This window comes from Halictus rubicundus, chromosome 8 (genome assembly GCF_050948215.1).
Source record: "Halictus rubicundus isolate RS-2024b chromosome 8, iyHalRubi1_principal, whole genome shotgun sequence".
Taxonomy (NCBI): domain Eukaryota; kingdom Metazoa; phylum Arthropoda; class Insecta; order Hymenoptera; family Halictidae; genus Halictus; species Halictus rubicundus.
Window position 1 is genome coordinate 17,117,810 of NC_135156.1, and position 14,336 is coordinate 17,132,145.

Consider the following 14,336-nt stretch of genomic DNA (forward strand, 5'->3'; position numbering starts at 1 on the left):
AATTTTCGCGGTCGCGCATCAAAACGCGGCGACGCGATACTGTCGACGGTGGCATGCGTCTGACAAGAACCGACGAGTTCCCGCGGTATCTCGGGCCGGCCTCGCATCAAAGAACACGCGTGCGATAGCAATTAATTTCATTAGTAACGAGGTAATTAGTTCGAGCGCGGCGGCGCGTTGTTTTCCTCGATACGCGCCGCGGCTTGTTACTCGAAACTGCCTGCGCAGAAGCTTCGCTCTCAGATTCGACAAGACCTGATCGATCCCTTTCTGTCCCACCGTTCGTCAATGCTGTTTCATCCCCTTTCAACCCCCAACTGTTCCTCGTACAAAAATTTAGATTTTTGGGAATTTATAATGACGCAGATTCAGTCAATTATAAGGAAGAATAATCTTGACATTTTACATTTTTGAACCTTCTTTTCAACCCTTAACTGTCCCTTGCATCGCGTACAAATTTCAACCCCCAACTGTTCCTCGTAGAAAAATTTGAATTTTTGTGAATTTATAATGCCGCAGATTCAGTCAAATATAAGGAACAATTAGTTTGTTATTTTTTATAGCAATGCTGCGTTTGAAATTATTAAACCTTCATTTCAACCCTTAACTGTCCCTCGCACCGCGTATAAATTTCAACCCCCAACTGTTCCTCGTAGAAAAATTTGGATTTTTGTGAATTTATAATGTCGCAGATTCAGTAAAATATAAGGAAGAATTAATTTGTTACGATTGATAGAAATGCTGCCTTTGCCATTTTTAAACCTTCTTTTCAACCCTTAACTGTGAATTTATAATTCCGCAGATTCAGTAAAATATAAGGACGAATTAATTTGTTATGTTTGATAGCAATGCTGCGTTTGAAATTCTTAAACCGTCTTTTCAACCCTTAACTGTCCCTTGCACCGCGCATACATTTCAACCCCCAACTGTTCCTCGTACAAAAATTTAGATTTTTGTAAATTTATAATGCCGCAGATTCGGTAAAATATAAGGAAGAATTAATTTGTTATGATTGATTCCAATACTGCGTTTAATATTTATACCTTCATATCAACCCTTAACTGTCCCTTGCACGCGTATAAATTTCTGTAAAAATTCTCGTCAGCAAACACGTCATATAAAACATTGAATCTCTTCGTGTCTCCGTCAAAAGATATATTTTCTCAAAACGAGAAGCTACGATTTAAAGTGTGACGCGAATAGGGTTACAATACTACCCCAGCATCGTGCAAGGGTTGATCGGCACATTTATCTCCGAATTTCGGGCACCGACAAACGCAATTCATCCCTCGATTGGTCCAAAACTTCCCCGAACCGACCCCCGTCCAATCAGCTCAGTTTCCCTGAACACAACCTCAAACTATTTAAAAAAAAAAAAAAGAAAAGAAGGGTTGGTTCGAAGAGAAAAAAAAAACAGAGGAACATCGAACGAAGAGAGCGGCAATATCCGAAATCTAAGTCGAGCAGTCCGTTTTCCACCCCCCTCCCGAGCGAAGGAAAACATCGACGAATGAAAGAAACGAGCCCCCTGATCCCCGACGATAGCTCCGCCCCAATCAACGGACAGAAAATCAAAAAAGAAAAAAAAGGAAGACGGAGGAGGAGGAGGAGGAGGGGGAAGGGGAAGGGGGAAAAATGGGAGGAAGGAAGAAAAGGGACAAGAGAGTAGACCGCTGGAAAAAAAAGATACAAAACCGCGGGAGGGAGGGTTCCGATGGGTAGGGGGTGGAGAGATCGATCGGCGTCGGAGCGAGCAGAGAGAGAGAGAGAGAGAGAGAGAGAGAAAGAGAGAAAGAGAGAGATGGAGGCTAAGTCGGACGAAAAACGTCGGAGCCACGTCGAAGTAGCGAGGAGAACGCGACGAACGGGGGTAATCTCGCTACTCTTCGGCCGCTCATTCGAATCCCACGCTAAATTTCAATCTGACGTGTACAAAAGTCGGTCTCTCCGCACCCCCTGCCACCCCCTGCCGCCCCCGACCCCCGTTTCCAACGGGTTCGGTTCCTCGTGACACAGGAGCGACTCGTGCTCGAGGCAACGGTCCATTTCTGTGATCCTCCACCCCCGCTCCGCCACCCCCCCTGTACAACCCCCTTCAACCAGCACACGTGTGCGCCAGTCCATTTGAATCTAGCCACTCTAACGCCAACGGAAACCTCGCTCGGCAGAAGTTCCGCGAGACCAGGGGGTGGCCACCCCCCTTAGATTGCTCGTTCGATCTTTTTTCGCGGTCCGAACGATCGAGGGGATGCTCCGGAATTTTGCTGTTTTCTTGCGAGACGGGTTGAGGGTGGTCGGGGAAGAGGTGAAGGGGTTGCCACCCTTAAATGGGTCCGAAAGTTTTTTCACGGTGAGAATGATCGCAGGATTTTAACGTTTTGTTCAGATGGCTTCAGGGTTGGGGAATTTGTGGGAGTAACAGGGGTGGCTACCCTTAGACTTTTCTAACTATTTCACTCCCTATAACAATAATAATTATAGTAACTAGTAAACAAAAATGAGTGGGTGTAGTTCGAAACAGTGAAAACAGAAGAATTAAAAAATGTCGTTATTTTCAAAAAAGATACTGCGGTTTCTTGTCAGGTGGAAAATTTTTATTTTGCAGAAAGATTCGTTGTCTAGTGACTAGAGAATTTTGGAGTTCGATCTATTGGAGGTTTTGCTAGTTACGACAGAAATATTTTGTAAAAACAGATGGGCTTGCGGAAAGTGGTAACTACCAATTTCTGAACATTTTCTAAATTCCCGAAGCTTCTCTGTACGAGCAATAACAAAAATGAAATTTCGCTTGTAACTCGTGCTCGAACAGCCGGCTCGCACGTCACACAATTTTTCCACGTCCATGTACTTCACCTAACAACCACCGGCCAGGTCATAATTCATCATATTCCCTCTTCACGCAGGTAAATAAAATAGATAGTCCGACTCACGCGCGTCTCGCAGATGACAAGGGTCGTTCGGGAACATTAGGGGATGCCGTAACAGCAGGGCCAGCGGAGTCTAAATACTCTACAGGCATTAATCATGTGAAACAAGAGATTCGGTCTAAACAAGGTGATTTCGAAAGTTGGTTTAAAGGGGTTGCCGACGTTCATTCTGAATGAAGAAAAATCGGAAGGCATCCGTTGCCGTCTAAGATCCTACGGGGGTATAATTTTCCCATCGTTCTCCATTCTAGGGAAAATCCTAGGGGTGACCACCCTCTCGCACAATTTCGGCCCCCGGGCAACCCTGCTCTATCATTTCCACGTTTTACGCACCCATAAAATACAATCTACTGGGTTGTTTGGATAAAAATTCGTACGTATGCAAAATTTACATATGCCAAATTTGAAATAAAAATTCTCGCAAAGTAGAGATTAATTCGTTCGTTAAAATACATTGCAAATTTTTTCGTATTTATATCCTCAATCTCTTATGACGATGTTGAAAAATGATTCAGGGAACATTGTTTAGGTTCTTTAGCGTGTGATACTAACAAACAACTGGCAGGTTAAAAAGTATTTTTTCAATTTCAAATTTTTACTCTTTCCAGCTTCTATAAGCGAATTCATAAAACCCTTCCTCAAAAATATTCGAAGTCAAAAAGACCTTTAAATCTTATACATAAAAAAATATTTAAAAAATTAAAATAGAGCTGTTTAAAGTACACCAAGCAATTCCGAACAAACTAAAGAACATTTCCCACCCCTAACCGTCCAAGAAAATTCGGCAAACTCCAAATAAAGCTTCGCGGTCGACTAATTGCCCAGGGAGTCGGCCAAAAAATAAAAATTCCCAATCCACGGGCGGTCTGAAGGGTCAAGCTGCATCCCCCCAGGTGCAACCCACCCCTAGCTGCAGAGGAACGCGAGAACAACCGGTTCGCAAAAACTAGAGAGGGGGGTGGAGACCGATCGAGAAGGGTCAAGACGAGTTTCGTCGATCGCGACCGTAACTTTTGCCCGATAACGTACGTGCGGGGGTGGGTGCGTGTTCCCGGCGATCCACCCCCTTTACCTCGGGTCCTTTTAAGCCGATACCACCCCCGGTGGCGTCCCTTCGATAAAGGGACCCCGGCAATCCTCGGTGTATCGGCTCGCGTACACATCTTGCACATCGTCGGAGAGCGCACCTAATTAAACTTCGCCAACCAGCGCACCATACAGAGAGAGAGAGAGGGAGAGAGAGAACGTTAGACTTTCATTCGGTCTTTCTTGCATCGAGCGCAACGCCACCCCTGCCCACCCCCAAACTCGACTCCGCTTTCGAATCGAACGAGCTTCCGGACTCCTTCCGCGAATTGCACCGGGGAGGGAGGATTTTTGAGCCTGTATCCGGCCGACTGATTTTATTCCATCCTTCCACCAACCCCCCCGCACACCCCCGTCGGCCCTGATTCAACGGTCCTCCGCGTCGTTTTCTATTAGGAGAACGCGAACGCCGGGGAAAAATGAAAGTTCGAATTCATCCCGTTGCCCGGCGGGAAAGTTCCCATTTTTCGCGGGACCATTTCCAGAAAACCGCTTTGTCGGGACTCCGGATGAATTTGGTTCGGTTTCTCGAAGGGGTGGGGGAACAGGCACGAATTTATTAGGCGGCGGTGGGGTTAACGACGGGAATTTGTTATTGGATCTTCGCGGTGCGGTGGTGGAATCTTGAAAACGAGATTTCGGCCCGATCGATGGGGGATGAACTTGGAGCGATCCGAGGGGGTGAAAGTGAGGATAGATCGTTTTGGAGGGATTTTGAAGGTTTTGGACATTTTGGGAGCAGTGGGGAACTCGGTTTTGAAGGGGGCGGTGAGATCGTTCGTTCGAGACTAAAAATTTTAGGGGTGAGTTTGGGGTAAATTGGAACAATTATATTTTCCGAATGAAATTGATGTATTAACCCTGTATCATTATTAAATTTGTTTGTATTTAATAAATTACTAAACATTTCAGTACTGTACGAGTAAATTGCACCATTGTCGTATAGCATGAAAAAATAGAAGGGAAATATTCTAGGTCGGAAGAAACGTTTCGTTTTGGAGTTAAAATGGCTTCGAGCGCAAAGGGTTAAAAATCTAATATGCTCAAGTGCAATGTACAGAAACAGTACATAAATGTACAAAAACCAAAAAGTCTATTAAATATTCTAAAAGAATCTTAAAAACCTTTTTCTTTGTGAATGTTATAAAAATCCTGCTTGGGGAAAATACGATTTTCTCGAATGGGGCAATTGTCCTAGGATGTCACGAAAGAGCAAAAGCCGTAAAAAATGAATTTCCGGTTGCTCTCCGGTCAAAATGGAGTAGCTACCCGACGATTCGAATGTTTATTCGAATTTTGCAGCGTTCGGGCGTTTCTGTATAAAGTTTATCCGTTTCGGAGGGTAAGTTTGTGCAACCGCGGCTCCATTCAACCCCCTAAATCAGTTTCATCGTCGAGCATCGGACCGCGAGGCGTTAATTGATCGATCAACTGTTTTCTAGCCGCGCGGCGAAAAGTTCGCCGGCGTTCAACTGGTTGCAAAATTCATAACGGTTTTTCCGAAGAACTCGAGCGCGATCCTGTCGAAATAACAATAGCCGACCGTTCGATACGGCTTCGTATTATTCAGAGCGTCCCGATGGCGGATGAATCGATAGAAAACTGGGGCTGGATTAATTAATTCAATTGTACCGACTGAGAGCCGACTCTTCCTTTCGAACCGTTGCTCTGGAATCCTGCGGCGGCGGCGACGCGCGCAACCCGAATTCAAACTTCGCGGGCGCGCGCGATTCGAACTTGAATCCTCGCGGGAACATTTCAACAACGGAATTCGAGGCGGGAATTTTCGAAATCGCAATATTTAATTGTATGAAAATGATCGTAAATAGACTGCGGATTTTTATGCATTTTTTCCCCAAAAAGGGGCGATTATAATTTCGATCAAATATTAAGACTATTTAGGACAGTAATCTTTTAAGACTTAGCAAAGCCACTAAAGAGAGAAATAAATCGTCTTCTTATGTAATTAATGGAAAATTTCTGCACAGAGATCGACAGTCTAATTATGACCAGTATAATAACAGAAATATGTATTATATTATGTTAAAGTGATATCAAAATTGACAGGGACGATTTATATGTTTCGTTACAAGTCGAATTGAAATTCTAACTTTGTAAAGTAACAATTACCCCAAAACGTTCATTAATTACTAAAAATGATATAAAGATAGCACCGTTTGTAAATTTGAAGCCCCTTTGATTGTTCGAATTTTTATTACCACAAAGGACAAGAAATAAACACAGAGGAGGACATTTATTTACCAAAACTATTCTGTTTAAAAATGAGGACAAGCTGCAACCGTTGAGCGACGCCAGCGGCCATTTTAAGATTCGGCATTTTCCCGCGCATTTTCGAATTACACCGACTCTTCGGGGTAGTGGACTCGTTTGACGCGTGATACGTGACGATAGAACTAACTCGCGACCCAATTAATGCCCCGGCCGAATTCTTGAACGATTACACGATGGCCGCTACTAATTGCAACTTTGTTCGCGGCGGGAGGTCGAATTTTGTCCGAATTGATACGGTCGATCGATCTCGCGGGGTTAAAAGGCCGGAAATATGACTGATAAGAATTTCACGAGCCTGGTGAGAACGATATGCCTTGGTTCCCCGAAAACTGCAACCCCAACCCTCGACTGGCACGCGATTGGGGGTTGCTACCCCCCCGAGGAAACGCTCGATCAAACATTTACAAGAATCTACTTCCGTAACGGTTGAACGATCGCCCGAAAGGGTTCGCAGTGTCCTGTATTAAGGGTGCGATCGTTGCTTTTCTTTTTCTTCTCTTTTTTTCTTGTTTCGGTGGGGGAGAAGGGCGGCTCGTTAAGGGCAGCTACGTGGGGGAGGGGGTGTAACCGGTGTGTAACAGTCTAACTAGACGGGCGGGTGGTTAATCGATTGTTTTTAATCACATTAGAACTCTAGCGATCGTTAAGAGTCACTAAGGGAACGTTCGCGGTCCTCTAAGGGTGGGTTCTCTAAGAATCAACGTCTCTAATGAAACAGAAAATCGGGAAACGCTGCTCGATAATTAGGGGTTGGTGACTCCGCTCGAAAACTGTTACTATGTCAGCCTACGAGAACCTTTGCTGCAAACAACTATTACAAACAACTGAAATTTTGTAAACTTTTCTCTGTTTTAATCGCAGCCCTTATTTCTTGCATTGATTCTCCCTTAACCGACACATTTTCCGTTTTTCTCCATTTATTTGCACTGTATAATTAATTTTTATCTGTAGATATTGATATTGCAAACTCGAAAATCGTTTCCAATCCCTCAGGTTTCAAGAAATTTTGCAGGACAAGCTGATACCCCTAGAATTTATTTTATAACATTACAACTATCCGAGAATGTTTAAACAATTTTCAAAGACAACTTGGGGCACCCTTTAGAGTCAAATCCGAAGCCAATTCTTCGAGTTAAACATTTTTCTACGACGTTAAATTTGTAAAAAAATATTGCGACATATAAAAATCATTATCCTGAATAATACAAACAATATTTGTCTGCTCTACTTGGTTCACCAATGGCGTTCTTTATTTTCTACGGTAATTTTGAGAAATCTATACGCACATACAATTCACGTAAAAATCAATGCAAGAATCGGTCCAGGAATTGTTCGAGAGAGAAAGAAAAATTGTTAAAAATTTCAGTTCTGCGGTAACAGTGAAAACAAAGACGTGTTTTTCCGAAACAGTTTCAAGCGTCGACGACAATCAAGGGAATCTCTAATCGTCTAACGATCTATACCATCCGCGAATACAATTTATTTATCGCTCCCAACGGGGAGAACAAAAGAAAAAGAAAAGATAATACGATGGGACCGAGTTAAATGGTCCCATTCGATGGTCCCTGTTCGGAAGGGGAACGCTGCTGGGGTTGCTTCGTTATTCTTTTTCTCTTTCTTTTTTCGGTTTCGTCGTCGGCGCGCGGCGAGCGACGAGCAAAAGTGTTCTCTCTCTTTTTTTTTTTTTTTTTTTTTTGTTGTTGGTCGTTAAGTTAAAATATTAAAGTGATGTAATTTTGATATTACCATATGAGTTGTGAAACTGTTGGTGATGAGACTCGAGACCGGTTCCTGGGTGGTGGATATCCAGCATGGCATCCGGCTCGCCTCCGCTCTCAGAGCAGTTGCTCAGGGCTAAAACCAAACCGATAGACACACACCTTGCGTTTAAACTTCAAATCAGTTTGCAATGACGGCGATCCGTTATTTTCCGCGGAATACCCTCGCTTATCATTTCTTTCGCGTCTCTACTCGGCCCCGCACCCTGATTTTCGACCAACTCGCCTTTCCCCATAGCAAATCGACAACTATCAAAGCTAATCATCACTCGAAAACCTTAATTAATCTTAACATCTATCGACTAGATTCTACTAAGAAATATTCCGCTACTTTCGAAACGTGCAAACTCGTTTCTCAACCGTCTTCGAAAAGTCTTGAGACCTTTTATCGACTCTACCATCGAAATTTTCAAACATAAAATTTATACAAATTATATTGTTACAGTTCAAGCTCGCTGAGACTCAAATGCTCGAGAACAATCGTTACTTGAACCCGTCGAGACGTTCTTTCGGAGCATTCGTTTCTTTGCTGTACAGACGCAACTTCCGACATAATTATGTTACATGTATTTATCTACGTTATAAATATCGACTATAGTATTGTATATCTCGTTAAGCATTGTATGTAATAGCTAAGACTTGTCGTTAAAGTGACTGTACTCGAGAATTGCTTCATTTGCTGGAGACCCGAGAGACTCTCAAAATGGCGTTTCGCAGAGGGGTCGCGAGAGGGCGAAGAGGCCCGGAAACGGCGGGGATCCGAAGCAAAAAATCGCAGAACGATCGATGCTGATCCAGGGCGGAGAAGTCTCGGGCGAAAATCATCGGAGGCGACGGGGCTTTTCCAATTTCGCGAATTCCTTTTCTTTTTCTTTTTCTGTTTCTTTTTTCATTTCTGTCCGAGTGTGTCGACTTCGTTCTCCGTTTCCTCGTTCTCGCGCGGGCTTCAAACGTAACAGAATGGAGAAAAACCGGTCGAAAAGAGGAAAAACGTGCCGAGAAAGAAATCAGAGAACAGAAAGCTGGGGTATGTCGCGCGTGGTCGCTCGAAACTTATCGATACTCGAAACTAAACACTGGCCGACCGGCAACGTCTTCGATCCAAATCTTCGATCAAAAAAAAAACAAAGAAAACATTTTCAATTGGTTCCGAGGTCCACAGCAGTCTCGATTCGAACATGCTCGCGATCGAAAATGACAGTTCGCCGAAACGAAATCGTACGGCGAGAAGCTTTTCCCGCGCATTTCAGCGGCCACAAGATGGACGGCATCCGGCGCGGGAAATTCGAATTCGAATCGAGAGGGAACGGACTCGAGGAAGTTGCCTTGGCCAACAAAATCTACGCTGAAAAATGAAAAGAAAAAACGAGAGGAGAAGTGAAAAACAGGCAGAAATGAAAGAAAAGAAAGAAAGAAATCATAAATATTTTTGGGTAGTGTTTTTCGGAGTGGGCGGGGCGGGGGAAACGGCAAGGGTGGCGAGGAGGTTTTTGAAAGAAGAGGGGGATGAAAGAAACGCGGAACGAAACCGAGACGCGCGTCGGACGATCTCGGAGGTGCGTGTCTTTCTTTTTCATTGTCTATCCGTTTGGCTGTGTCGTGACAACTCGGAGGACGACTCGGCTTCGACTATCGATTCCTCGAGTTCCTGAAGAAGCTTCCTCCTCGGCGATCTTCCGTGTAGAAACCTCTTCCGATCGTCTTCGGCCGATGACGGGACACCGCTAACCGATCGTTCAACCCTTGATTCGCACGGGGGTGGTTTTTCAGGGTAGCACAGAACCCTCCCGGGAATGGTTTTGTTACGCGCCGTGTGAACCGTTGGTTTCCGAAAGTAAAGAATAGATTGGAAGAATGGTTTCGCATCCTCAGACGGAGTGGATCTTGAAATATTTCGTTTAGAGGGAGACACGGTGCGAAGACCGGGTCGGTTCTGACCCGTGAAAAGGTTTTCATCGTTGTCTACTTCTCTGGGTGAATTATTGAAATATTTTTGGGAGTGAGGTTTGTCGATGGCTTTCAACGAGGGTTAACACGATCTCTACAGAAATTATTAACTTTCGTGGTTTTACCTAAAGTGAATAAATATTTCCATTTGTCGGGGTTCGCTTCGAGCAGTATCCTTTGCGAATTCAGTTTCGGAAAATTGCTTCTTGCAATTCAAAATGTCCTCCCCTTAACACGCTGACTGCCACTATTGATTCTCTAAAAACGATTAACCGACTTAGAGCGTAAGGTTATCAAGCAACTAATAATTATTAGCACGTTCACTGCCAGCATGTTTTAACCTTTTATCAAGTGCAACGCGCCCTTGTAAAATATTTAGAATATTTAGCAGAACGAAGCTGTGGAACCTCGAAACATACTATGACTATAAATAACAAAATGTATAAAAATTGACTTTAAGTCAATTCCGAGATTGTGGAGATATCCGTGACAGTGTTGGCGAACGTGCGAATAACTTTGATCGTTCATGGACAAGGACTTAGTATGAAAGACAGAAAATTCACGCGGCAGTCGACGTGTTAACGAGTACCTTCTTCCCAGAATTCCTCAGGGATTCGGATGCGCGAACGTTCGAACCGATCGTTCGATCCCTGGAGAAGAGGCTCGGCCAGAAAAGTTTATAAATCTTCGTTGGTCCGACGAGCAGATTGTGAATTATTATACCCCTGCCCCCCCCCCTTTCCCCGCTGAATTGAATGGTACCCCGTCATCCCCTTCGAGCGGCCCGAATAATTCCGCGAACCGGTCCTGAATAATCGACCGGATATTCGGTTAAAACGATTATGTGGAGTTGTAAATTATTCCCCTAGCGTCCCGGGGACTCGCCCTCAAGGAGAGTCCAGGACGTTCTGCCGCCATATCTCTCTCCGAAAATCTCTCTGAATATCCGTAAACCCATCCTGTGACGTCGAACGCGACTCTTATTAAATTCTAGCCCCCTCGAAAATCTTCTCACGAGAACTGAACTCGAAAAATAAAAACTGGCGTCCGAGCACCGAGCGAATTCCGCTCGGAAAAGAAAATCTGAGAACGCGTTTGTAAATTGCAGAAGGGGCTGGCGAACGTGTTGGATGGCACGAACGAATTTTCGTGGGGAGGGGTGAGAAAGTTCTGGGTGGGGTTGTAGTCTTCGAGGCTCCGATAAGCCTGTCATAAATGTTCGAATAATCAAACAGGAGGCGGTCGTGTTAACGAAAAAACGGGAACAAGAGGCCGTCGCGCTAAGAGTGAGCGAGAGAGAGAGGGAGAGAGAGAGAGAGAGAGAGAGGGAGAGAGAGAGAGTTGAGGGGCTGCTCCGAGGTTCTCTTTCCCTTTTTTTCCTTCTTTTTTCCAACCCCCTCGCTACCCCTTTTCCCTTTTACCCACGCGAAGAATCATCCCCTTCTGGTGGTACCAGCCTGTACATACGCGAGTCACGTACGTAACAGTAGCGGACTGACATGTATGCCTCGTAACAGTAAGCCGGTTCCCACTGAGAACCCTGTTACTACGTCTACATGGCGGAAAAGAGGGTAGAAAGCGGCCGGGAGAGAGAGAGAGAGAGAGAGAGAGAGAGAGAGAGATACGGTACGGCAGAGAGAGACTTTGTGTTGTAATACGTGTTCCGTGCGGTGTACATAGACGTATACCGCATGCATGACGTGGAGGATGAGTCAGCTCGTGGAAAGCAGTTTCAGGGAGAATTCATCACGAAACTTTCCGGAAATGTTTGTCCTTTTTCGTCCTTCTTTCCACGGGAATTCTTCGCCGCGGTTCGAAATTCCCGCGAAAATTTCTCCGTTTTTATTGGGGGCACCCATAAGTAATCAATTATTTGCAAGGAATTTGTTTTGCCTTTAGTACTGTACTGTTGAAGTGAAAACACGTATTCCTTTACAGTTTTCGGTAAAACAGCCTCTGTACAAAATATTCTACAAAGTATAATTTTTTTTACAATAATAAAATGGCGTTCGTACCTTCCGAGGATCGTATTCGTCCTTGCATACTTTTTCATTTCCATACGGGATTTAATGCAACGGTGACGACAAAGAAAATTTTCGATGTTTATGGAGATGTATTGAAGGTCAACGAGTGTCAACGTTGGTGCAGAAGGTTTGCTGCTGGTGATTCTGATCTCTCTGACAGGCCTCGGACGACCAGTTGAATTTGATAACGACACCCTAAAATCTCTAGTGGAAGCTGATCCAAAATTAAGTATACAAGAATTATCGAGAAGCCTTGGGTCCGCATGGTCAACTATGCAAAGGCACCTACACGAAATGGGAAAGGCATACAGGCAAGGAATATGGGCACCGCATCAATGATCTGAGACCAACAAGAATATTCGTCGATCAATTTGCACTTGATTGCTATCCAGATTTCGTAGAGATCCATTTCTTAGCAGAATCGTTACCGGAGATGAAAAATGGATTCTTTACGATAACATAAAGCGTTCCAAGCAATGGCTTTCTGCAAATCAAACCGCGATATCAACCCCTAAACCTAGCTTATCACTTCGAAAGGTGTTACTGTGCATTTGGTGGGACTGTCGTGGCATAATTCGCTTTGAGTTGTTGAAACCTGGAGAAACAGTTACCGCTCAGTTGTATTGTCAGCAATTACAACGGCTGTATTCAGAACTATTGGAAAAGGGGGCATCTTTGGTCCACAGAAAAGGTGCAATACTGCAAATTGACAATGCCCGGCCCCGTACAGCGAAACTCACTCAGGAAAAAATCAAAGAATTGCAATGGGAAGTTTGACCGCACCCCCTGTACTCACCGGATATTGCTCCCTCTGATCTTTTCAGATCTCTGGAGCATTATTTAAGAAATAAAACATTCTGTAGAAGATGCAAGGAGGCACCTTGAGTCATATTTTGCTCGACGAACCCTGGATTTCTATAAGAGGGGGCAAATTGAAAATTGGCTGGAAAGGAGGCAACCTGTCCTTGATAATGATGGAGATGATTAAAAACCTGAATTTACTACGAAGTTTGTTTTAGATTTCAAAATAATTGATTACTTATGGGTCCCAGTAATACTTTTCGCTTCTCCTCCAGTAGGCTCGTCGAATTATTCTCATCTAAATAAATATCTACCTTTAAGAAATAAAACATTCAGTAGAAGATGCAAGGAGGCACCTCGAGCCATATTTTGCTTGACGAACCCTGGATTTCTATACGAGGGGGATTGAAAATTTGCAGGAAAGATGGCAAACTGTCCTTGATAATGATGGAGATTATATAGTAAATTAAGAAATGAAAGCCTGAATTTACTACAAAGTTTGTTTTAGATTTCAAAATAATTGATTACTTATGGGGACCAGTAATACTTTTCGCTTCTCCTCCAGTAGGCTCGTCGAATTATTCTCATCTAAATAAACATCTTCCGCCAGAATTGCGAGTGACTGGAGGTAAATAGAAACCTATTTTCTTTCGGAATACTTTACCGAACCGGATGTCTATTAACAGGATGCTCAATAATTCAGTTTCGTCAAAAGGAAGCCTGAAAATACTTTTTACAATAATTCCGAACCCAACTTGGTAATCACGCAGTTGGGGGTGACGCGTTGAGGGTGTTTCGGCTAGTCATCGATTTTTATTGCATGACTCGTGGGTATTAGCAGTGTTTGGTTGTTCGTTTTTCAATGAAATTCTTCATCGAACCGATGCGTTTCGTCGAGGAAAATATCTAGAATGCCGTGTAATTTTTCTTGAGAGATTCAATCCCTTTAATAATGTTTCATTCCTATCCGACGAATTTCCACGAACTACCTGTCTCTTGTCTTCCATTCTCCCTCTTCCCCTACGCACAAAAAAACCATTAGACAATAAAGTACAACAATGGAACTGTCAGATTTTCCTCTTCAACCACGGAGATCGTTTTAATCCACTGCAGAATATTCTCAAGTGAAAATTGCCTGAACAAATGTGCAACGTGAAATTGAATATCTCGATTCTCTGAAATTAACACTAGGTTTATGGGAACCGTCAGAATGACGGGTTCTAATGTTTGTAATTTAAAATTAGTAAGATTCTAAGGATGCATACGTGAGAAATTGTTAAGCAAATTAATTTCTGTGGGTATATATTATTTTAAAAATATGGGTAGCGGGTTCTTATTATTTTTATAAAGTAATGGAAAACAGTCGGTTTTAGTGCTCCGTAAACCGAGTGTTAATTAACGGGAAGAAAGTTCTATGCCCGTCGAATGACAGCAACGAGAACAATACGAAGAAAAACAACGAGGAACACGTCTGATTCGCG

General features: G+C 43.6%; 1 protein-coding gene across 4 annotated transcripts in view; it reads right to left on the bottom strand.

Moving 5' to 3' along the window:
- The window catches only part of LOC143356739 (uncharacterized), a 131,992-nt gene that overhangs the window by 92,276 nt on the left and 25,380 nt on the right, over positions 1-14,336 (bottom strand). For 2 of the 4 annotated variants that reach the window (XM_076792662.1, XM_076792664.1), the window contains exon 2: positions 8,052-8,159. The exons of the other annotated variants lie outside the window; for them this stretch is intronic. In XM_076792662.1, coding sequence (XP_076648777.1) covers positions 8,052-8,159 — 108 coding nt within the window. The remainder of the gene's footprint in view (positions 1-8,051; positions 8,160-14,336) is intronic. 4 annotated transcript variants of the gene reach the window in all.